We start from the raw sequence: 25505 nt of genomic DNA, 5'->3' as shown, positions 1-25505 counted from the left end.
CATTTTGGGAGGTCCTTGACAAAAACGTTTAGGAAGTTAAAAAAAAAAAACTTCTGATGACATTTAGACATTTGTAGAATCCCTTGAAGCAATAAGATTTGAATTACAAATGTTCGCTTAAAAAATGATGCATATTGAAAGATTTGCACAAATAAAAAAAAATAGCAGATTTGCAAGCTCATAGCGCGGCACTCGGTGCCGCGCTATGAGCTTGTATATCTGCTATTTTTGAATAGCCAAAGGAATCTAAAAATGACACACAAATGCGTTCACGGTCTTAATGGGTTAAAACAATATTTTTTAATCGTGAAAATAGCCGACCTCCCAAGCTCACAACGCGACGTGTTGTGAGCTTGGAGATCTGCTATTTTCACTACTTTTGTGTGACACTCTTGTATGATGACGTAGGGCGTTAATTTACGGAAAACATGGAGATATGAGGTTTTGCCCCTGACAGCAACGTCTTATTTACCGCTGTTAGAGCCGTAACTCACACCCATATCTGGCATTCTCTGTTGTGCTCTCGCCTGTAGGCAAAGCGATGTGTGGTCCGCCGCTTCACCGCGCACACCGTGAAGTAAAAAGGCTTCCATTCACAAAGTGCAAAGTGTAATATTTATTGGATTGAAACATGCTTTTTTTTTGTACCAGTATTTTACATGAGGACTTTATCTCTGAAAGGTATTTATTTATATATACTCTGATGTGATGTATCTTTTTCATAATAAAACAAGGCTCCCATAAAATACTGGTTTATGATAACAGAAGTCATTGTTGCAACACAAAACAGCCTTCCACACAACTGTTAAGGGCGGGCAGAATTAAAACATTCCTAGCTATAGCCTAAACGTCCTGAGATATCACAGTGAAATATGATTGTATAGCCAATGGTGCTTATTCATTACAGACATAACATTAGCATCAGCGCAAAAACAACGACCTCGCATAAAGCAAACCATTCGGTACTATCTTTATGACTTATTTTCCAATTCAAATTCAGATCCGTTGGCCTTGAGAGAATTCGCAGCGTCATGCTAAAGTTGTTAGCAGTGGCACGGTTGTCACAGTGGTTCTGGGTTCCTTCTCAGACTATAGTCTCTGGAGACAGACGGTTGGCTCAGTTTTCAAATGCTTCCGCCATTCGTACAGAGCAACGGAAGCTCTGGAAATGCGATGAAACCTACTGTAAATCTAATTAGTCAAAGCGTACAGTATATAACTTGCTGCTTAGCAGAGAGGGAAACTGAGAAGTGTGTCTTTAAAAGGTTTTTAAACATATTTTCGAGGACGGAAATGACAAACGGATGACAGCTTCCGTTCGCCGCTTTCCAGAGGCGTATAGTTACAGAAGATTGTGGAATAGTTGCCTGGCTTGAGAGACTATGTACTCAAGACAAGACAGTTAGGTCCGGTGGCAAAGCAATGTTTTCTGTAAATCAATTAATTGAAGCGTATATAACTTGCTCCTTAGCAGAAAGGGAAACTGAAAAGTATCTCTTTAATCCATTCAATCCGGGAACGCATCTCTGTCATTTTAGATTTCTTTGGCTATTCAAAAATAGCAGATCTACAAGCTCATAGCTATGAGCTTGTAGATCTGCTTTTTTTTTTTTTATCTTGAAAATTTGGGCAAATCTTTTTTTTGAAAAACACTTATGTTGCTATATCAGTGGTGCTCCAACTTTTCCATGTCAAGGACCCCCAAAATGATATGTATTTGGCCGGGGACCCCTATCTCAATATATGTTGTTCCAGTGACCCCCCAGAAGCACAGATCGGAGTTAAAAATGTTCGCTTTAAAACATATATATTCACAGATTTGCAAAAAAAAGATTTTTCATAGCCAAAGAAATCTAAAATGACAGAGATTTGTCCTCGGATTGAATGGGATAATGTTTAAAACATATTTTTGAGGACAAACGGATGACAGACCGTATCGCTGCTTTCAAGACAGTAAGGCCTGCGTTGGCAAAGCGATGATTTCCAAAATCAAACGATATACAATGCAATACTGATATTGTACTTGGATTGTTTGGGGACAGTGAGTAGGGGGGGGATCACTGTGTGTGGCTAGTCTAGTCATGGAGAGCGTGGGCTCTCTGGATCAGACGGTCGGTCAGTGGGGAGCTACACTTCTGAGCATCACGCTCCACCAGAAGGCATCTGGAGGAAACACAGCAAAAGACAGAGGAGGGACAACATGGGTGAAGACGTGTGGGCAGAAAGGCTATAAGCCTGATTTATACTAAGCTGGCACACCAGTGCGCTGACAATAGCAGATCTACAAGCTCACAATGCGTGTGGGTGAAGACGTGTCTGTCAGCAGAGAGGCTAAAGCCTGATTTATACTTAGTTGGCACCAGTGGTGGAAAAAGTACTCAAATCTTTCACTTAAGTAAAAGTATCATTACTGTAAAAGTCTGGAATAGAACATTTACTTGAGTAAAAGTACAAAAGTATTGTTATCTAAATGCACTTTAAGTACCAAAAGTAGAAGTAGTCATTATGCAGAATGTCCCATTTCACAGGTTTTCAAATGTATGAAAATCATTTGAAAATAGCCGATCTACAAGCTCACAGTGCGTTGCATCGTGGCGCATTGTGAGCTTTAGATCGGCTATTTTCAAATGGCCGAAATGCATATAGGTATGTTTTGAAATAATAATCGAAATCTACAAAGTAACTAAAGTTTTCAAATTGTAGTGGAGTAAAATTATGTTTGCATCTGAGATGTAGTGGAGTAGAAGTACTGAAAATTGGAAGTACTCCAGTTAAGTAAAAAATACCTCAAAATTGTAAGTACAGTACTTAATGTAAATGTACTTAGTTACTTTACACCACAGTGCGCTGAAAATAGCAGATCTACAAGCTCGCGACATGTCGGGAGCTTGTAGATCGGCTATTTTCAGCGCACAACACTGCAGTGTGACTACAGCATAGCATAAACCAGGCGTAATGTGATCAATAATTAAGGTACTGTCGATACTGCACAGCCAGGAAATATATATATATATAGGATATATATCATATACGTCTATTTACATTCATTTATAAATAAATAAATACAAATTATATAATTAATGTGCTGTGTACTGCTCATAGGTTATTACGTTGGAGCAACACTTCAAAAACTGACAGCTAGCTAGCATAATTGGCCCTTATACAGCAGCTGTTGAATGTTTGAAAAGTTTGTTGATTAAAATCTTAACAGGAAAAAGGGCAAGAACGGCTTCTTCTTCCGGGCGTTTACCTAGCCAGCTTCTGGTGGTGGCTCTTGTCCGACTTCATGGCCGCATGAATAAGTAATTGATTGAAGACGTCCCTCTGCAACAACAAAAAAAACACACACACAAGCACAACGGAGGCATTTGTAAAAATAAAAAAAAAAACACTCAAAACCTCCGCCAACAAACACGCAAGGCAGATACACTCTGGCCCCCTTTTTTTTTGAGTGTTGCTACTGTATGTACGTACACACACTGTGGGGCACCTAGGGGAATTGTTTCCTGAACACACAATGCGCAAGGTTTCCATCAGCATCCAACACAGACATCCATTATTCATCTCTCGGTTGCATTCCCACGCGTGCCGGGGGGGGGCGGGGGAGGTGTTAGTATGCAGTGTATTCTTCACTTCTGGCCACTGTCCGAGCCAGCTCCAAGTGTCCTAGTTTCAACAACGGGGACGGACGGTCGGGCGGGTTTCAGCGAGAGATCACAGAATTAGCTCACTGTAACAAATCTCTAGGGCTTTAGCCGGGGGTGTACTGTAATTGCGGGGGCTTTACTGGAGCAGACTTTGGTTTGGTTTCATTTTCGTTTCGCTGCTAAAGAGAGTGGTGGAAAAAGTACTCGAATGTTTTACTCAAATAAAAGTATCAACACTGCAATGTAGAAATACTCGGTTACAAGTAAAAGTCAGGAATTCAAAATTTACTTGAGTCAAAGTACAAAAGTATTGGCATCAAAATGTACTTAAAGTACCAAAAGTAAAAGTACTCATTATGCAGAATGTCCCATTTAAATGTATACAAATCTTTTGATATAGAAAAATATCGTGATGCGACACATTGTGAGCTTGTGAAACGGGTATTTTCAAATGGCCGAAATGTATATAGGGCTGAAGTGGGTAATGCATGTTTTGTAATAATAATCAAGATCTATAAGTAACTAGTAACTAAACGTTTTCAAATAATTGTAGTGGAGTAAAAGTACAATGTTTGCCTCTGAGATGTAGTGGAGTAGAAGTAAAAGTATTCAAAATTAGTAATACTCCAGTAAAGTAAAAGTACCTAAACATTGTACTTAAGTACTTAAATGTACTTAGTTACTTTACATCACTGCTAAAGAGTGCAAAAGAAGAGTTTTATAGTCACACCACCACCGCCACCGTTGCCGTGGGGATCTCACCTGGGCGTCGCTGCCCCCTATTTGGGACATGCTGTAGCGGACGGGGTGGAGCAGCTCCACGGCGCGGCTGTAGTTTCCTTCGTGGTATTCCACCAGGGCCTGGCACATGGGCAGACCCAGGGCCTCCGCAAGCTGGTGCTGATAGTTGTCCCCAGGCTCACTGTGATGAAGTACAGTAGAAAAGGAAAAAACGATGAAAAAGATTGTGTTTTTTCTGGCATGAAAGCACAATTACATGAAAGTCAGGCGGAGGCCATAGCAGAATGGGTAAGAGAGAGAGACCGCCTAGGAGGCGTAAGGTCCTAGGTTCAATCAAAATGTCATGTCAAGAACTCACTAATTAGTGTCTTGAGCAGAGAAGCCCCCCCCCCCCTCTCTCTCTCTTTCCTGTTCCTTGGTATGAATGAGTGTCTTTGGTTACTGTCTGTCTTTGTCTGTTCATTTTGTTTTGATACGCCTTGCATTTAAACATGTATGCGTGTTATCTGGTTACTGTTTTTACTGTTTTGTTCTGTTATGTTGTGTTTTGTTGTTTTGTTTTAATTGTTGTTTTTTGTTAAAAAAAAGATGACAGACCTCTTTGTCCTCACTACTTGCCACAAAGTTTTTCTTTTATTATCTGCAAAAAAGTAATAGAGATTTGTAAAAAAATAAATAATAATAATGTCATGTCATGTCAAACATTTTAAAATAGCTAAAATACTGTAGCAGATCTCTTTGGCTATTTTTGAATAGCCAAAGAAATCTAAAATGACAGAGATGCGTTCCCGGATTGAATGGATTAAAGAGATACTTTTCAGTTTCCCTGAAAGTATTTCCCTTTCTGCCCTTTTCTCAATTAATTGATTTACAGAAAACATTGCTTTGCCACCGGACCTTACGGTCTTGTCTTGAGTATATAGTCTCTCAAGCCAGGCAACTATTCCACAACCTTCTGTAACTATACGCCTCTGGAAAGCGGCGAACGGAAGCTGTCATCCGTTTGTCATTTCCGTCCTCGAAAATATGTTTAAAAACCTTTTTCACTACTTTTGTGTGACACTCTTGAATGATGAAGTGGGGCGTTAATTTATGAAGAGAAGTTGAAATAATATGAGGTTGAAAGGAAAGGAAAAACGATTAAAAAGATAGTTTGTCTGGCATGAAAGTAACATTACATGAAAGTCAGGCGGTGGCCATGGCGGAATGGGTAGGAGAGAGAGACCGCCTAGGAGGCGTAAGGTCCTAGGTTCAGTCAAAATGTCATGTCAAACACTTTAAAATAGTGAAAATAGCAGAAAATAGCAGATCTCACAACGCGTCGCATGGCAACGCGTTGTGAGCTTGTAGATCTGCTATTTTCACTACTTTTGTGTGACACTGTTGTATGATGAAGTAGGGTGTTAATTTACGAAGTTTTCCGCCAACATCTTATTTAATTGCTTTAACAATTCTGGTTAGACAAGATTCAAATGACCATAACTTCTTCCAATATTTTCCTGGTTAGACAAGATTCAAATGACCATAACTTCTTCAAATATTTTCCTGGTTAGACAAGATTCAAATGACCATAACTTCTTCAAATATTTTCCAATTTCAATAAGCAACACATCATTCGATTGAAAGCTTGCATTCTGCACTTTCATAATCTGTAAAAAACTGAAAAATTACCATGGCCCCCTTGCGGCACAAAGCATTGAACCCAGTCACATATGAGTTTAAAAGGAAAGGAAAAACTATGAAAAAGATTGTTTTTCTGGCATGAAAGTAACATTACATGAAAGTCAGGCGGCGGGCCATAGCGGAATGGGTAATTGAGAGACCGCCTGGAAAGCGTACGGTCCCAGGTTCAGTCAAAAATGTCATCCATGCTCACTCAGCTCTGGACTAATCAGAGTCTGGACTCATTTGAAGATGGTAAGAATTCAGAATCTCAACACAAGACACTGGTGTGGAAAAAACCTCAAACAGAAAAAGAAGGCAGAGGAGAAGACAGTGAAATCAGCCAGGGCCGTGTTATGGACGGGTCATTAAGGTCACCGTGGCCTCAGGGATATAATCTTCGAGGGGCAGAAGGTCAAACTGAGGGGTCACGACGGCCATGACCTTCTTGACCTTCCGCGAAAATTCCTGCCCTGTGCGTAAAGAGATTCACAGAAAAACTCTACCACTGCATGCATGATTATCAATTACCATCCAGCATTCAGTCATGAGGTTCACTTTCACTTCACCAGGAATATCCTGGTTGTGCAGCCTGATCTGATGCCATGCAAATGGTAAATGGTGCATTTATATAGCGCTTTTATCCAAAGCGCTTTACATAGATTGTGCATCACATTCACCCATTCACACACACATTCATTCACCGATGGCGGAAGAAACCATGCAAGGCACCAACCTGCTCATCGGGAGCAATTAGGGGTTCAGCGTCTTGCTCAAGGACACTTCGACACTAACTCTGAGGGAGCCCGGGATCGAACTGGGAATCTTGCGGTTCCCATACGGCCGCTCTACCGGCCACTCTACCCCTGAGCCACTGCCACTGTGAGCTGTGGTTGGTTCACGTTTGAGAGCATACATACTGTACATACAGACAGACCCTGTTAGAGACGCAAAAACTGGACTTTCTGAATGAATTATAGCTCTTTCTATTATTATTTTTTTACAACCTTTCGCCCGGTTGCATTTAGAGTAAACCGAGAATCAGAAAGTTATGTGTAAGGAACAAGGTAAGGGAGTGTAATATTAACACTGATGGGAAAAATCTAAAATTTTAATCGGGGTGGCTTATATGTAGATTGACCTAGTTATGTATTTAGGCTCTAAGGATTTACGTTCTCATATCCTAATGAAATGACAATTATTATGAAAGGTTGCTGGGGACACCAACCCTAGGTGCTTAAATAATTCAAGCGGACAGCAGGGAATCTTCATTAGGATTCATGGAATGAGGATTCATGGAATGAGGACGTGGATGAGCGCTAAAGGAATGATCAAGAATCACGGCGAGACCTAATTGTTTTGAAACTTTGCAGACAGTGTGGATGTATGTTTCAGAAAGTTACATTTAAGTCTGGTTAGAATGAGTCTGACATTATAAAGGGAAAGAGTTATTTCAACAGTCAAATAAACTTTTTTTTCCCCCCATGAATGTCAAATGAGACAGAATACAAGACTGTGTGACCTGGATTTCAAACCACTTCAAGAAAACAATTTTGAAAACCAAATCTTATTATATTTAAACGTTTTTTAGGCATGGACCTTAGAAAACACAATTTAAGTTTTTTTTTACGTTCAGGTCCTGCAGGCACCCTGACAGAGAACAGAAGTGGTGAACATTTCAGAATGTTATTAAAAAAATGGCTGATGTCTCTGAGATTGACCACTTTTTAGAACATAATCTTCTTTAAGGGAATTGCGATGCTCTGTTAGCCAATCCAGAAACAGCAGAGACTGCACGAGAAAATGGCCAGTGAAAGTAGTTCTGTCATCCGTCATAATTTATTTTGTGCTCGTCACTTTGAGGCGTATGATGTATTTCGTTGCTCTCGAGCAGAAACCTTGCATCTCCATGTTAATTTTTGTATTAACCCATTCAAACCGGGAACGCATCTGTGTAACCACTTTATGCATATTTTATACTTTGGCTATTCAAAAATAGCAGATATACAAGCTCATAGCGCGGCACCGAGTGCCGCGCTATGAGCTTGTAGATCTGCTATTTTTGAAAAATCTTGACCATTTTGTGCAGATATTTGAATATATACATTTTTTAAAAAGGGAACATTTGTAACTTAAATCTTTGCTTCTGGGTCAAGGACGTTATTCAGAAAACTTTTAGGATTTAAAAGACATTTGTAGAATACCCAGAGGCAAAGATTTGAGTTACAAATTCAAAGATTTGCACAAATCTTCACAATAAAAAAAAAAGAATAGCAGATCTACAAGCTCATAGCGCGGCACTCTGTGCCGCGCTATGAGCTTGTGGATCTGCTATTTTTGAATAGCCAAAGACATCTATAAATGACACAGATTATTTCCTGGTCTAAATGGGTTAATGCCCTACTTCATCATACAAGAGAAGTTGCGGCGCGTTGTGAGCTTGAAGATCGTCTATTTTCACCGTTTAATATTATTTTTTAAACGGTTATAAAAAAGGAACGGTTTTGGAGATACAAGGTTTACACACGACAGCGACGCTTTGTGAAAGAATCTTTTTGCAGCCAGTTTTCATCCCGTTTCAGGCCGTCAATCTCAGATCTGAACTGGCCTTTCAGATGAATACCAAATAATCATTCGGAACATTTTCGGCTTTAGTTTAGTCTTCGACTCAATTAAACCGTTTCTATGAATCATAATAACGTCAATTATGAGGTTCAGAATACAGGTACAGTAATAACTCTCGGCTGCGTCGCTCTGTCAAAGACGTGATAATCTGAGTGGGATCCTTATCCCGCTCAGATAAGCCCAAAAGAGCCCAAACGTCTTATAAAGTTGTCCAGCTTTCCGCGGCTCGACTCTGCAGGAGTCTAGCTATAGTGTGTGTGTGTGTGTGTGTGTGTGTGTGTGTGTGTGTGTGTGTGTGTGTGTGTGTGGCCAGTAGACCACAGAAGTACATGTACGACTAATACTAGTGGTACATGTACTAATACCACTAATACTTGTTGAAATATTTCCCTTTACTTTTATAAAGTCAACAGGTCTTTGAACAGGCTGAAGCCTTGCCCAAATTTGGAGTCATAGATACACCATCGATGACGTCACAGGCTGGTTCTTGCATTAGCCTATGGCATGGGTCTTCAACGGGGGGTCCGGGACCCCTAGGGGGTTCTCAGAGTTACTGCAGGAGGGCCGCCAAATCTTTGTGTGATAGGAACTTTTTTTTCTTTTTACATTAACCACTTGGAACCCTAGCATCCCTATTCTGGGGAGAACATTAGCCAGAAATAGCAGATCTACAAGCTCACAACCGTCTATTGTAGGTGAAGAGGCGGGGTGTAAAGGGAATACAGAGCAGACCAAGTACAGAGCCAAAGCTCAAGTTTACCAAGTATTGAGGGTAAAAGTGGTTAAAGGTAGGGTAAGTGATTTGCATTGGTTAAAATAAGTGTTAAATAGCTCTATATCCTGATAGTACTCATTGCTATAGAGTGTTTGTTCAGTATTAGGAGTCTCCTTGTCTCTCCAGCTCTTTATAAAACAGAAAATGCATTTTCGTTTCAGTTTCAGTTTCATTTCCAATTTTATCCAACCAGGACAGAGAACTCAATCAGGATACAGATTAAACAAGTGAAATTGGAAGTGATGAAACTAAGAAATGAGCAGGCAAGATTGGAACTGGAACACTATACAAATTAAGCTTAAAAATGGGTACTTTCTCCTGATTGGCTGAGATTTCGACACCTACCGAAAAATGTATTTTCTGTTTATTAAAGAGCTGGAGAGACAGGGAGACATCTGTTACTGAAAAAACACTCTATAGCAATGATTACTATCAGAATATAGTATTTTAACCTTTTAACAAAATACTTTTTGTTTTAACCAAAAAATATCACTTACCCTACCTTTAAATGAATCCAACATATTAATAGATTTGTTTTTGTGTAAACAAACAAATAACGAAAAACACTGAAGACCCCCTGGCCTATTGGTCAATGAGTTTTAATGCCTCGCGCACCAGCAGAAAACAGAGACTGCTGTGGCTAATTCAGGATTATGCAAAAACTCTGCAAACACGCTAAACCGCGGAGAAAATATGTAAAAACACGCTGCGTGTGGAAAATGAGTGATGCAATTAAATTAATGCAACACTTCAACCGCCTCGACGTCTGACTTTTCACTCTTGGCGAAGCAGAAAATGGGTGTAAAGGAGAAAAAAAGGGTCAATTTTCACACACTCCGCATTGCATTATATTAACTCAGAATTGTACTGTGTTTAAAGAGCTGCTCTGTTCGCCTCAGAGGTTGCATCAGCCGCCTGAACCCTGGGTCTGGTGACTCCCTCCCTCCCTCCCTTTGGAAAAATGACATAACGATGACAAACATGACATGTTCCTCAGCAGCGAGGCTTTTAAAAACGCGGTGGGTATTCCCTCGGTGGCCCTAGTGCAGGCTGGGGGGGGGGGGACAGACTGCCTGTGGCCAGGGCGCGACACCAGACCGCACATCATCACAGCCACACAACACACACACACACACGTCTCTGCACCAGCCTCAGCCCCAACGCCTGTCAGGGGACTGCAGACGCTGTGGCCTCGGTGACGCATCGCAGCTCCATGTTCTTTCTGCTTTTTTTCAAAGTCACTGTCCTCGTCTGTGCCTTGGTTTTTCATTTTTATGATTATTTCATACATAATAATGTCGCTGCTGCTGGACAGAAACCTTGTATCTCAACGTTTTTATTTTTTTATTTTTTTATCCCACGATTTTTGTAACCCTATTTTTTCACCCAGTGCCAATAGCTAAGCTGTAATCCCGGGCGCTACTCTCCCTCTGCCAGCCTGAGGAGAGCCCCAAACTGAGCTCATGCTTCCTTCAATGCATGATGAGTGAGCAGGCCAATTCTTATCACCTGACAGGGCGGAGTTTCCCCGGTAGGACGTAGCGCGTGGAAGGATCACGTTATTCCAACCAGTTCCTTCCAGCTGACCAGGCAGTTGGAGGAGGCAACCCCATCGCCAACCCCATCTAGGGTATGAGCACTGATGACGCGGAGGAGAGGACACAGCATCCCCCGCGGGAATCAAACCCAGAAGCTTCTAGCTGTGAGGCGAAAGCGCTACCGACTGCGCCACCGTGCCCCCAACGTTTTTTTCTTTTTCATAAAATAATGCCCTACTTCCTCATAAAAACAGTGGCGTGCAAAAGTGGAAAAAATAGCCGATCTACAAGTGTTGTGTGCTTGTAGATCGTCTGTTTTATTAAAAAGTTTTAAAGTGAAAGTGGTTAACTCTTTGACTTTGATTTATTTATTTATGTATATCTGGCAGTCAAAGAGGTTAAGTGTGTCTGTGGGCTTTATAAATATTTAACCATTGAACATATTAAGAAGAGCTTGTGAATAAATAATGACTACATTGGATCCATTGGAACACACTTTTCTTTTTCTTGTTTCCTGAAAAGTTACCGTTTTGGACATACCAGGTTTTCTACCCCAAAGTGACGATAAGGCCTTACGTAATGCAAGCCAGTGTGTGTCTGTCGAGTTGTGTGTGCGGTGAGAGAGACACAAGAAACACTGTGTGTGTGGGTGTGTGTGTGTGTGTGTGGGGAGGGGGGAGGGGTTTACCTCGCCGCCTGGCGGAGGCCGTCCAGCAGACGGCCAGTGCCCGCAGCGCCCGCCTCCTTGGCGCCCAGAGACGCCATGAGGAAGTGGACGTCGTTAAAGATTGTCACATGGTCGTCCGTGTGGGGCAGCGTGACCTGCAGCAGCTCCCGCCAGCGGTCCTTCACGCACGCGCCTGGTGGACACACGCACGCACGCACGCACGCACACACACACACACACACACACACCCCCACACACACACACACACAGAATGCAGGTGCATGCAGTAATGCTTTACAAAATGAGTTTTCTTTTTCCATTTTTTTCCCCGCAATTCCGACTTTCTAGGTCAAAAATATGATTCTTTTAAATAATGTATTCACAACTTTGAGAAAGGAAAAAGATAAACGGAATGCTGAGATATGAAAAAGAGGGGCAAAAAAAAGAATTCCCATTTCCACCACCTATTTAGTGGTGGAAATGGGCTTCCACTAGTATGTCAATGAAATACAATGTGATTGTCGAGTGAGGATGCTTGTAGATCAGACTCACCCTCCATCTCCAGTCTGTAGAGCAGAGAGCAGGCGTCCACCGTGTCCAACATGGCACCGCTGGACACGCAGCGTCTGAACATCTTTGAGCAGAATTAAAGGTAGGGTAAGTGATTTGCAATTATTCAAATAATTGCAAAATGGGTCTATGTTCTGATAGTGCTCGTTACTATAGAGTGTCCTGTCCATATAAGGAGTCTCCATGTCTCTCCAGCTCTTTATAAAACAGAAAATGCATTTTCGTTTCAGTTTCAGTTTCATTTCCAATTTTATCCAATCAGGATAGAGAACTCAATCAGGATATAGATTAAACAAGTGAAATTGGAAGTGATGACACTAAGAAATGAGCAGGCAAAATTTGAACAGGAACACTATAAAAATGAAGCTTAAAATGGGTACTTTCTCCTGATTGGCTGAGATTTTGACACCTACCAGAAAATGTATTTTCTGTTTATTAAAGAGCTGGAGAGACGGGGAGACTCCTGTTACTGAACAAACACTCTATAGCAATGATTACTATCAGAATATAGTGCTTTAACCTTTTAACAAAATACTTTTTGTTTTAACCCAAAAATATCACTTACCCTACCTTTAATGCCACACTATGTCACTTTTTTGTAATGAATAAAATGTAATTTTGCCCAATCTGTATGGTAAGAGTATGTTAATACAGTTTAACTTATACAATTGGGGTGGTTGTATGTTGTCTCCCTGCTCTTATATTGAGACATTTCGATCGTGTCAAAGGTCATGTCTCACCTAGACACAGGATCTGACACGAATTTTGACCTGAAGGTCGAGATTCAATGTATTCCCTAAGCAAGCAGGCTCTATTGGCTCAATGGTCAAAAATGTCAGCACTTGCGCAAGAAACCGGGTTCAAATCCAGGGTAGAAGAGGAAAGTTTCATATGTTTTTTTTTTTTTGCGTAGTGCAGCTTTAACCAGTAGCCATAGACTTAGACAATATTTATACCTTAACTCTGACTGCACTCATATCTATTACAATTCTCTTTCACCACACTATCTCCCAGGCAGTCCAAATGCTGAGGGCCAGGCGAGTTTATTCTGTAGTATACCAGGTTTCTGGCACTCCTTTCCTAATCCCTGTGCATTACTACCAGAACCTGCTGACTCCGTCTTATTTCTAGTACTTTTTGCTAGCCTTTAGCTGTATTTCCCTTTTCTGTATCTGTCCTGTTTCATTACTGCTGGACTGCCATTGACAACTGAATTTCTCCTGTAGGATCGCTAAATGTCCATCTGTCTATCTTTTAACCACATGAACCCTATTCTGGGGGGCGAGCGATCAACAAGCTCACAACGCGTCGAGACGCGTTGCAAGCTTGTAGATCGGCTATTTTCACAGAAGAGGTTAGAGTTCTCAAATTCGGCCCGAACCCGACGCTACCCGACCCAACGTTTTCGGCTGGTCCGAAAATGTATGCTAATTGGTCGGACCGGGCCTTAACTCTATAACTGCCATGGACGCGTAAACGCGTCCGTTGGCACTTTGTCCACAGTGCCACGTTGGGGCCACGTTGGGGCGTTTTCAGTGGTTTTCCACCAGATGGCGCTGTTGGCTAAATTTTGAATGATGCTTTCACTGCCAGATGACGTCAGACCCAGAATTGGCCCGGAAGTAAAAAACAAGAACCAGGAGACCTGGTACTGCCAGACCCCTAGTGGTTGAAATCTGAATGGCCGGGCTTCGCATGACGTGTGTCCCCTCTATGTCCCTTCTATGACGAAAGGGGGACAGACTTTTTTTGGCTGGGGCCGGGGGACAAAGTGACATACCATGTATGGAGAAAACAGATACAAAGCCTCATGTAAGCCCGACCCCTTGGGTCTGGCAAAAAAAAACAGCTTGTTTACTTCCTGTTTGAAAAAAAAAAAAGAAAACACTTTTTTCTCTACTTTCTGTTGCTGTGGAGGAAAACCACACCTCATTCAACTGCCTATATATATGGAAGTAGATTTTTTTCCCTCCAAGTGTATGAGACCCCGCTGCGTCTTTTACCGCGATCGGCGGGTCGATTGCTGTGAAGAAGAATATTCACAAAGGTGAGTGAAAACACTCAAAAATCGCTGGCACTGTGGCAACTAGGGTTGGGACTCGTTAGGATTTTAACGGTTCCAATTCCTTACCGATTCCACAATTCCGGTTCCTAACGGTTATATATATATATATATATATATATATATATATATATATATATATATATATATATATATATATATTCTGTCATTCATTATACTTATATTATAATGAATTGATTACTACAGCAAAATAACACAAAAAAAAAAACACAAAAAAGACAAAAGTCAGTGCGTTGTACATAGGATTAAGGTGCAAAATGTCAGTGCGTGTCGACCGCATAATCCACATAAAGTAGACTGACACTGGTATAATCCGCAAGTAGGTCCATGAGCATGAGCAAAGAAAAAAAAAGTCAAGTCGCTTGTCCCTGGTATAATCCACAGGTAGGTCCAAGGAAGAGCAAAGGTCTGAGACCTGCCTTGTTCAGCAGTCTGACGGCAGCCGGGTAAAAGCTGTTCATGAACCTGGTGGTGCTGCTCTTGATACAGCGGTAGGCTCCCTTGTCTGGCCGCGGTCGTTGTAAGTGTTTGAACAGTTTGTGACTTGGGTGGTGCTTGTCCTTGATGATGCGCTGCAGGCTTTGACTACACACCGCTTTTTGTACAGTTCCTGGAGTGCGGGGAGCTCGTCTCCCATATGTGCTCTGCCGATCGCACTACTCGCTGCAGGCTTAGCTTTTCTCAGGCGGTACAGTTTCCATACCAGGCCGTAACACAGCCTGATAGAACGCCTTCAATAGTACTGTTGTAGTACAGCCTGAGGATGTAGTGTCCTCCGAACTTTTTCAGGCGGCGGAGCCAGTACAGTCGCTGCTGAGCCTTTTTCCTCATGCGTGTGGTGTGTGTCTCCCATTTCAGCTCCCCCTCGATGTGTGCACTCCGAGGAACTTGAACTCGCTGACCCTTTCCACTGCAGAGACGGAAGAGACTTCATATCCGTCCAGATGATGTGGACCCCACACAGGAGCGGTCAGACAGACCCAGCGTTTCTTCAACGTGCCTTCGGCGCGGCACGCTACGAATCTCCTTTACGTTACGAACCCTTCGACGCCCGCAAACTGGCTGTCCACTCCCAGCAGCAGCAGCATGAAGAAGAACAACGCAGCCGAGATGGGGGCTCCGGTCATCATAGTCACAGCTTTGGGGGCTCCCCCTGCGTTACTCCCTGAGGAGGGGAGTAACGCACATGCAGAAATGCACTTGAGGGGCCTCTACTGTACACTGGAAGAGTGCATGTAAATGTGCATATGGTGAATCAGTGAGTGCAAGCTGTTTCTTCTCTCTCTCTATTTACTCAACGGCTCATCTGCCCGCATAGTGTTATAGGTGGTGGTGTTTTGATTGTTCTTTATTACATTGTGTTGAGATGCTGCTATTCTAGTTAATAGCAGTTTGCCTCTCAGCTTATAGTCAGAGAATTCCTATTTTTAAATCATAATTGAAACAGTCTGTTCTGCTGTTACCCCCATATTTCACTTTGGTGAATGGGTAATACTTTTTTAAGAAAGGAGGATTTTCCTACTTGTTTTGGTTTTTGTGTACATTGTAATCCTATACTGTACTTACAAAGTAAGTGGATTAACACATTAACTGCCAAAGACGTTTATAAACGTCATGAAAAAAAAAAAATCTAAAAAGATTCTCTAATTATTTAGTATTGACACTCTTTCGATATTCCAAACGAATAAGGAGATAACAATTTCCAAAGATTTGCTGCTCCATCCACTTCAATGTTAAAATTCAAACGGACAAACAATTCACATTGTTTTTTGGTTTGAAACTACTGGTTTTGAGCTATTTTCAAACATCAAACAACACATTACAACAAGGTCATAATGACCTCGTTGACATTTGTGAAACCACACCTGAATCTCATCTGTGATTAGAAATTATCTGGGATCAATCATACTGGAGAAAAATATTCTGTGGCTATGCGAAAAGGTACCAAAATCGTTCAAAACCCTGGCAGAGGCTACAGACTTTTCTGAAAAACTCTGGCAGTCAATGTGTTAAAAGGCTCCCCCAGCCCTCCCCCCAAAATTCATAAAGATAAATACATACAAATACCGGTTGGGCATGTCCTCTATGGACTACCCTCCTGTGTACTGCAACGTTAGTATTGTGTTCAAAATGTTCTATTGTGTTTTATTTGACTTTTTCATAAAGGGAACGGCACTCGGCATTTGTACGGTCCTCTTCCAATGCTCTTACAATACTATAGCAGCTATTGCTGCTATAGTACAGTACAGTATCGTACACACACAAACACACACACACAATGCTCTTGCATAGTCGGGCCTAAACGACACCCTCGTCGTCCATCCCAGACAATGCTATCTTGTCCTCTTTCCACCCGGGGACAGAGACGGCAGAGACTTCATGTCAGTGTCTGGAGACATGTCTTCCAGATGATTCGGCGCGGCAGAGCTTGTAGAGCAGGACAGCAGGTACACAGAACATCGAGGACAGAGAGAGGCACCAGCCGATCATCTCGGCCCACCACGGATACACGTACGTTTTGTTGTAGATCAAGGGCACGTAGTTAATGAGGTAAAATAAGAAGACGCCCATACAGATGCAGGGGGCTGAAGAAGGACCGACAGCATTTCATACACCATGTCAGCCGTGGTCTGTAGCCGATCATGCGAGCGACGTCATCCATGAAACGATCAGCTCCATAGACCCAGGCAGTGGTGGAAAATAACTAAGTACATTTACTCAAGTATTGTACTTAAGTACAATTTTGAGGTATTTGTACTTTACTTGAGTATTTCCAATTTCCAATACTTTTACTTCTACTCCACTACATCTCAGAGGCAAATATTGTACTTTTACTCCACTACAATTATTTGAAAACTTTAGTTACTAGTTACTTTTCAGATATAAACTATGATATAATGAAACATACATTAACCACTTTAGCCCTATTTTATACATAGGCTATTTGAAAATAGCAGATCTACAAGCTCACAACGCGTCGCGATGCGACGCGTTGTGAGCTTGTAGATCGGCTATTTTCAAATATTTAGTACTTTTACTTTTGGTACTTTAAGTACATTTTGATGCCAATACTTTTGTACTTTTACTCAAGTAAATTTTTAATTTTGGATTTTTACTTGTAACAGAGTATTTTTTATATTGCAGTATTGGTACTTTTACTTAAGTACAGAATTTGAGTACTTTTTCCACCACTGGACCCAGGCCACCACTATACATTGCCACGATGCTTGCCAGAGCAGCGTAATTCCACTGACGGCATAGTAGTCAAATAGCTGTAACACATACATTACATACCCCCCTGTGTTATCATGGAGAGGCCCATGGTGATGAAGCACAGTAAAGAGTAGAGCGCCACACCGATCTCCCGCCGGTAGCGATGGTCAAAGTTCCTTGGAAGCATGTCCAATATCCCCGTTACCAACCCTTCGACGCTCGCAAACTGGCTTCCCACTCCCAGCAGCAGCAACATGAAGAAGAACAACGTGGCCCAGATCGGTGCTCCGGGCATCATAGTCACAGCTTTGGGGTACGCTACGAACGCCAGCCCCGGGGCCCGACTCGGCCACCTCGTGGATATACTCACTCCCTGTTCGGCGGCCATGAATCCGAGTACAGAAAAGACGAGGAACCCGGCCAAGAAGCTGGTTCCGCTGTTTATCAGGGACAGAACGTAGGCGTCTCTGTAGCGGTCGTTGTTGAACCGGTTGTAGCTGCCCAGAGCGCTCAGGGCTCCCACTCCGATGGAATAGGAGAAGAAGATCTGAGTCGCAGCGGTCAAACATTGGCCAAATTGTCAAATAACACAAGAAAGAGGCAATCATTTTGAAAATAGGCAATCTATAAGGTAAATATTTTCTAAATATTTATCTGTGGAACCGAGTCAAACTAAATGTAATACCTCAACTCCTACAATTCCAAGTGCTTGTCAGAGTGGGGGGTCCCCAGTTCAAATATAATTATTTTGGTGGTCCTCAGTTGATATATGATTATTTTGGGGGGTCCCCAGTTCGTTCAAATATGATTATTTTGGGGGGTCCCCAGTTCAAATTATTTTGGGGGGTCCCCAGTTGAAATATGATTACTGTGGGGGTCCCAGTTCAGATTATTTTGGGGGGTCGCGGCCTGAAAAGGTTAAGAACCACTGATCTATGATATCAGTACTATGACATCTGTCAGCTCCGTGTTGGGCAAAAACAGGCACAAATACAGATACACAGATGGTACAATGAACTGAGTACCTTTTGTGTCTCTGGTGGAGAGATTTACTTAAAGTCGACGTGCTACCACCTTTGCACGAAAGGATTGCACTGCATTTCATGCACTTTGCATGCTCATTTTCCTCTCTTGTAAAGTGCAACGGCAGCCACACTTGTGAGGATTTTTGTGTGTTCGATATGCTGCTGTGCTGACGCTATTCACTCCGTCACACTCGAAGGACAGTGGTGGTATTCTGATCCTAGATCAGTGGACGTATCCACCCCACTCACACGTGTAGGTGGTGGTGGCGTAACGTCACCACAGTCGCTTGCAATGCACACAGCTGAGCCAAATGAAGACAGATGAGAAATTCCAGGAACCGTTTTGCGGGAACCGTTAATGCAAATACGATGGAACCGGCTCCGGTTCTTCAATCTCAGAACCGGGTCAGAAAAATAACCGGTCCCAACCCTAGTGGCAACTAGACAATGTTTTTTAATGGCACTAAAAGAGTTCATTTTCAGGCCTGTTGAGAACTCTAGAAGAGGTATGGAGCAAAAAGGATGGCGCCTAGTACAGATCCCTGGGCCAATGAGTTTAAGTGGTTAACCCCCGCCTCGGTACTGGACTCATGTTAACTGTCTCAACACGGGAAGTGAGTCGATGTACGGGACCCCAGGAGGCCACATGGCGTAGGTTTCCATCTGTCGCGCTTCTATTCTTAGATGACGGGCAAGTTAAATAATCATCTCATCTGACAGGCAACGCTGAATAAATGAAGGATGAGAGTTGGTTTGGCATGAGCTGGGGCTGCCGTTCTGGTCCCGGACGGATTTCACTTCCATTTTGCTCACGACAGAACCAAACATAACATTGCTTTTACTCCGAGTCCCCAGAGTGAGGGCAAAGGCTATGATCCAGAGAGGCCTGAGCATGTTTGGTCAGAGATAGCGCCCCCTATACAGGGTTGGAGGTAGACTGACCTGATTGTCGTATATCTTCAGTGCAGCTTCATACTCTCCCTGTGGAGATGAATAAAAAGGTAATCAGATGAGATCAACATTGAAATGATGACGACGAAATATGAAGACAATCTAGATCAGTGTTTCCCAACATGTGGGCCGTGAGGGTATTGCAAGTGACAGTGACTATCATAAATACAGAACACACACACACACACACACACACACACACACACACACACACACACACACACACACACACACACACACACACACACACACACACACACACACACACACACACACACACACACACACACACACACACACACACACACACACACACACACACACACACACACACACACACACACGACTGTGAGAAAATGTACGATCATTACCTTCTCGATGAAGTACAGTGCCCAGTGCCAATAGTTATGACAAGCCAGCATGTCACACCCCTGGATGGAAAACGACACGTAATGTTTTATTAAGTTGCTTTTCACACATTCACTCACCCGGCGCCAAAAACACAACGCCAAGCTCCTGACTCGTAAAAAAGGAGGGGATGAGATATTTACCCAGGCTCCACGCCAGCTGAGGCTGATGAAGAGAACGCTTCAAAAACAGATCTGGGGTGGACACTATTTTTTTTTTTGTTGTTGTACCCACCAGAGCAAAACTAGTGCCGTTTTGGCATAACACCCAAACAAACCCAGATAAATCCAAAACGGAAGAGCCTAGATTTGACAAGCAGATAACGAGTCCCAGCGTTGACTGTCCCTCCGGGCGATGGGACCTGCTCCCAGAAAAGAGGAATCGTTGACAGAAAAAGGGGAAGTGTCGTTTTGCCCATGAAATGCACTCCGATCTGCCAGAGTTAAAGTGTATTGGCTGTAAACATAGCTAAGTGTACTTGCTGCCGTACGAGAATTTCCTGTAAAGGATGACATAAAATCCGATCAATCATAATAAATCGCACCGTAAACGATACCGGGGGAGCACAAAACTCATTTGAGGGAGCATTGGGCGAGCCCTGAATGAATCATCTTGACTCTGCCGCTGCCTCTGATGATGAGGAGGACGGAGGAAAATGAAAAAGAAAAAAAACTAAACAAATTGGTTGTACCTGCCAATCTTTCTCGGTGCTCTCCATGAACGCCAGGCCCTTGTCCGCTTCCCCTTTCATCTCGTGGACGTGAGCCACTGAGTGGACACACCAGGCGTCGTCGGGGGTCATCTCCAGGCCCTGCAGAGGGACACGGATCCATAGAAGAGGTGGATTGGAACAAGGGCAGGATTAAAGGCAGAAGAACAAAAGCTTGTAGTGGAAAAAAGGTTTTCCCGAAACGACATTCTTAACCTTAAGACCTGAGGCCGATTCTACAAAATGTCTTCTAGGGTTGAAAAAAAAACTAAGTCGCAACTTCAGTGGTTCTCAAAATGTTTCATGTCAAGGACCCCCAAAATGATATGCATTTGGCTGCGGACCCCCCATCTCAAAATATGTTGTTCCAGGGACCCCCCAGTACAGAAACAAAGATTTGAGTTGCAAATGTTCGCTTTAAAAATATGTATAGATTTGCACAAATGTTCATGATTTTTCAAAAATAGCAGATCTGCAAGCTCGTAGCGCGGCATTCGGTGCCGCGCCACGAGCTTGTAGATCTGCTATTTTTTAATAGCCAAAGAAATCTAAAAATTACACAGATGCGTTTTCCCGGTCTTAAAATTACTTATTTTCTATCAATTGCACACCCTATGAAGCCTTGAATCCATGGATTCTTTTTTGTTTTTGTTGCATTCCTAAGCTAATAATTTGATTCCCGTCTCCTACCGGCTAATGTATCCGGTAGGAGACACAAAGTAGATTATTTGTGTCTCCTACCGGAAATACACACGGTCATCAAATTATTGTCTTAGGAATGCCACAAAAACAAAAATAAATCCATGAAATCAAGGCTTCATGGGGTGTGTAATTGATAGAAAATAAGTATTTTTTTGGGTGAACTCCTCCTTTAATGGCTTAACACAGTTGGTTCTCAAGCCTTTTCATGTCAAGGACCCCCAAACTGACCGCGGACCCCCATCTGAATAGATTTTGTGCCAGGGACCGAGAGGATTTGTGCTACAAAATGCTACATTATTCAAAAATCTTCCAAGATTTTTTAAAAAATAGCCAAAGTATAAAATATGGTTAAAATGATTGTTATGCTATATTAACACATTTTGCTGGTCAAGGACCCCTGGGGGTCCCCGAACTCCACTTTGAGAACCACTGTCTTAACATAACATGTGTACTATGAAAAACGCTTTATAAGTGTGATGTATTATCATTATTATTATTTAAATACTGTAAGGCAAGTCTTACAACATCTGTACAACAACAAGGCAATTAAAAGTGTTTACAAAAAAACACATTAAGCATTGAGACAACAAGACACAGAGCATTAAGAGAGTGCAAAAGAAGCACATCATGAAAGGGCATCCGAATCCAATAAAAAAAGAAAAATTAGAACAGAAAAACAAGAACGAACATTTGTAACTCAAATCTTTGCTTCTGGGGGTCCCTGGAACAAAATATTTTGAGATATATATATATTTTTTATATATATTTTTTCTTTTAAAAAAACTGTTTGGCCTCAGGTCTCTTATTGGGTTAAAAGAACCAAGAGTTGTAGCAGACTTGCAGTTTTCTGGGAGTTTGCTCCAGGTATGTGTGGTGCATAAAAAAACTGAACGCTAGTTTCTGACTCTGGGTTCAGACAAAGCAGGCCTGGTCTGGCTGTCCCAGATGACCTGAGAGGTCAGGATGGTTCATGATGTACTTGTAGCACAGGTTCAGAATTGTATTTTGGCCCTAAACCATTCAATGCTTTGTAAACCAACAGCAGTATTTTTTAAATCAATTATTTGACAGGGAGCTAGTGTATAAAGTGTAAAAAGAACTGGAGTGATACGTTATTGTTTCTTGGCATTAGTAAGGAACGGAGCAGCAGCGTTTTGAATCAACTGCAGTCGTCGATCTTTTAAGTAGAACTGTAAAGACACTGTTACAGTAGTCAAGTTTACTGAAGACTAAGATGAATGCATGGAGATGTTTTTCCAAACGTTTTTCGTGTCGATTCGTTGAAGTTCAAAAAAATACAATTATTAATAAACACTTCTCAATTATTCAATTAATCAAAAATGCAATCAATATATTAATCGGCAATGAAATAGCCCTCGGCTAGTGGACAGGTATTTCTGCCAGTGGAAAAGGGTGCGGCATACTCCAAACGATGTAGAACTTTTTTCTGGCTTTGGAAGGGCTTGCCGAATGAAAGAATGTTTGGGGTGAAATAGTTTTAAACTGCCTCAGAACTCGGCTCTGAGTTTTGAACGCTAGACCCCGCCCCCACTCCGTATTCTGCCTAGCAACACTACGGCGCGCTGAAGCATTGCATACAGCGCTGGGGCATTTGATCACCTGGCTGGATCTTCGCTGTTTATCTTCATCAATCTCCAATGTGCTTTGACCACATTTCTGTAGGAAATGTAGTCATTTCTGGCATCAGCCAACATGGTTTTCTCTCTCCACTAATTAATTGCCATCTGGTTGTGTTTGTTGTCACTCAGGGAGCGAGGGATTATCCTCAGACAACCTTTGTTCAAGACTGTCCATGATGCTACGATGCTGACAGATTGCAGAAATAAAAACAATACACAGCAAATCACGAGTCCCTCGAGTGTCTGACCAGACAGACATGATTTGTTTGTTCGGCGAGTTGGAAAATCTTCGAGGTGCAAGGACTTAGCGAACAAAGTTTTGAAAAGGCACTGCAGAAGTTGTTATGACATCATTTTATTCTTATTGACCTACCCTGGGATGAACTATTGTGTTTGGTTGGGAGTACGCTGCAGTCTTAACACAGCTACTGCCGTGGTTCACAATCTTTTATGGATCCGGGCCTACTTGAAAATCTGGAATTCTGAATCAACTGCAGCTGTAAAAGACACTGTTGCAGTAGTCAAATCTACTGAAGATCAATGCATGGACACATTTTTTTCAAATCTTTTTCGCGTTGATTCGTTGATTATTCAAAAACAATTATTCAATTATTCACGGCAGCCGAATAAAGTCTTAGTGTTTTGCCAATTATTTGCGCATGGAATGGCTGCCCTAGACTAAAGTTTGTGTTCCGCTGGAGTATGCTGCACTCTTAACACTCCACTGTGTTGCCTGACTTTTTACACCCTAGTTGTTATTAAAAAAAAAATCACTACTTCTTACACATCAAACATTTAGTCAGGGAACAGTCAAGACCACAGAGATCTGAGCGAATGGTTTATGGCTGGACTTTGCCCACAAATTGTTTATTGTGCCGTGGTCATCGATTCAGACGGAGACAAATTGCACTATCTAAGTCCCCATAATATGAGAAACAATGTTCAACACAGCGTGATGGAAAAAGAGAGAAAAGAGCTCACCTCTTTGGCAATCTTTTCAGCCTGGTCATAGAAGTGAGTCTCCAGGAGCCCGAAGGAATACAGCCCTTTCAGGTAGCTGACAAGCAAACAAACAAAATAAATCTTGTCAAGACATATGAGGGCCGTGAATTTGTTATTCACCATGACATTTGTGATCTCTTGGCAATGACAATAAACGTGTGCATTGATTTTTGTGTGAGGAGGAACACTCTTCCAGCAATCACAAAGACAGAGACTTCCAATTGTGTTTGTTTTTTTAAAGTCGATATGAACGTTACATTAGATCATGCTTCATGTTCCGTGCCAATGCCACTGACCTTTGATCACACTGATCATTAGTCTCCAGAGGTGATTACTGTCAGGGGAAAATCAATGTACTGTACAAAATGGAGCCTTTGTTTTTGCAATGGATAAAGTCATGATGACACGGACAGAGCTGAAGTTGTGGAAGTGGTAGATCATACTAATATCCTAATGTCCATTCAGCAGTGGTGGAAAAAGTACTCACATTTTTTACTTAGGTAAAAGTATCAATACTGCAATATAGAAATACTCTGTTGCAAGTGAAAGTCAGGATTTCAAAATGTACTTGAGTAAAAGTACAAAAGTATTGGTATCAAAATGTACTTAAAGAACCAAAAGTAGGAAGTACTCATTATGCAGAAGGTCCCATTTCACAAGTTTTCAAATGTATAAAAGTCGTTTGAAAATAGCCGATCTACAAGCTGACAACGCAAGTTGTGAGCTTGTAGATCTGCTATTTTCAAATTGCCAAAGTATATAAAGGTCTGAAGTGGTTTTGTAATAATAATCCAAATCTACAAAGTAACTTGTAACTAAAGTTTTCAAATAATTGTAGTGGAGTAAAGTACTATATTTGCCTCTGAGATGTAGTGGAGTAGATGTTAAAGTATTGGAAATTGTAAATACTCAAGTACAAATACCTCAAAATTGTACTTGTACTACAGTACTTGAGTACATGCACTTAGTTACTTTCCACCACTGCCATTCAGTATATGGCAGTATACTGAATGGCATCATCAGTAGGGGGAGCAACAGTTAATCGTAATAATAGATGTAATCGATTATATATATATTTTTTTAATAGATTTTTGCGTGGCACCGTTGTACGACAAAGCACAAAATAGGGCCTTAGGTCAGGAAAAAAAGAAATGTATTCGAATATTTTCACGTTGATTTGACGATAAACATTTAAAAAAATGTGCTTCTCGGTCATTTGATTAATCAAAATCGATTAATAACTCAGTGTAGTTGCAGCCCTAATCATCAGTCAACTCACTTTACGTGGCACCTTCCTATAGGGCATAGCAGTGGCGGCCATTTTCTGGTTCCACTTCAAAATAGTCAATGCATTTTTCCCATTGACATTTCCAAAAATATTTATATCAATTATTTTAAGCCTAGAATCAAGCCATCCAGGGTCCTGGGGAATCATGACCATAAAACGTTTGATTCTGTGAAAAAACAAGGGTATTTATTAAATATAGTATATCATATAATTAAATATAAAATGAAAATAAATCACAGGGAAAAAAATGTATGGTCAT

The 25505-nt window shown here is 41.7% G+C and overlaps 1 protein-coding gene and 1 pseudogene across 3 annotated transcripts in view; both read right to left on the bottom strand.

Moving 5' to 3' along the window:
• Window positions 1–504: 504 nt before the first annotated feature.
• Window positions 505–25505, bottom strand: part of ttc38 (tetratricopeptide repeat domain 38) — a 40750-nt gene continuing 15749 nt past the window's right edge. Inside the window, exons 6-14 of one of the 2 annotated variants that reach the window (XM_080438747.1) lie at window positions 23938–24013; window positions 20597–20716; window positions 19869–19928; window positions 19489–19527; window positions 12208–12289; window positions 11677–11848; window positions 4410–4569; window positions 3251–3324; window positions 505–2163 (exon numbers count right to left, since the gene is read on the bottom strand). In XM_080438747.1, the coding sequence (XP_080294873.1) occupies window positions 2076–2163; window positions 3251–3324; window positions 4410–4569; window positions 11677–11848; window positions 12208–12289; window positions 19489–19527; window positions 19869–19928; window positions 20597–20716; window positions 23938–24013 (871 nt within the window). In that variant the 3' untranslated portion in view covers window positions 505–2075. The remainder of the gene's footprint in view (window positions 2164–3250; window positions 3325–4409; window positions 4570–11676; window positions 11849–12207; window positions 12290–19488; window positions 19528–19868; window positions 19929–20596; window positions 20717–23937; window positions 24014–25505) is intronic. The other variant, XM_080438748.1, reaches the window with a different exon arrangement.
• On the bottom strand, window positions 16691–19138 carry LOC308091584 (sodium- and chloride-dependent creatine transporter 1-like; annotated as a pseudogene). Its single transcript has 3 exons — window positions 19130–19138; window positions 17515–18068; window positions 16691–17012 (listed from the first exon to the last, which is right to left on the bottom strand). The product of its transcript is annotated as a sodium- and chloride-dependent creatine transporter 1-like (transcript).

Source organism: Gymnoscopelus braueri (genome assembly GCF_963280865.1).
Source record: "Gymnoscopelus braueri genome assembly, chromosome: 9".
Classification (NCBI taxonomy): Eukaryota; Metazoa; Chordata; class Actinopteri; order Myctophiformes; family Myctophidae; genus Gymnoscopelus; species Gymnoscopelus braueri.
The sequence above is the reverse complement of the archived record's forward strand: the minus strand, read 5'-3'. Positions and strand labels throughout refer to the sequence as shown.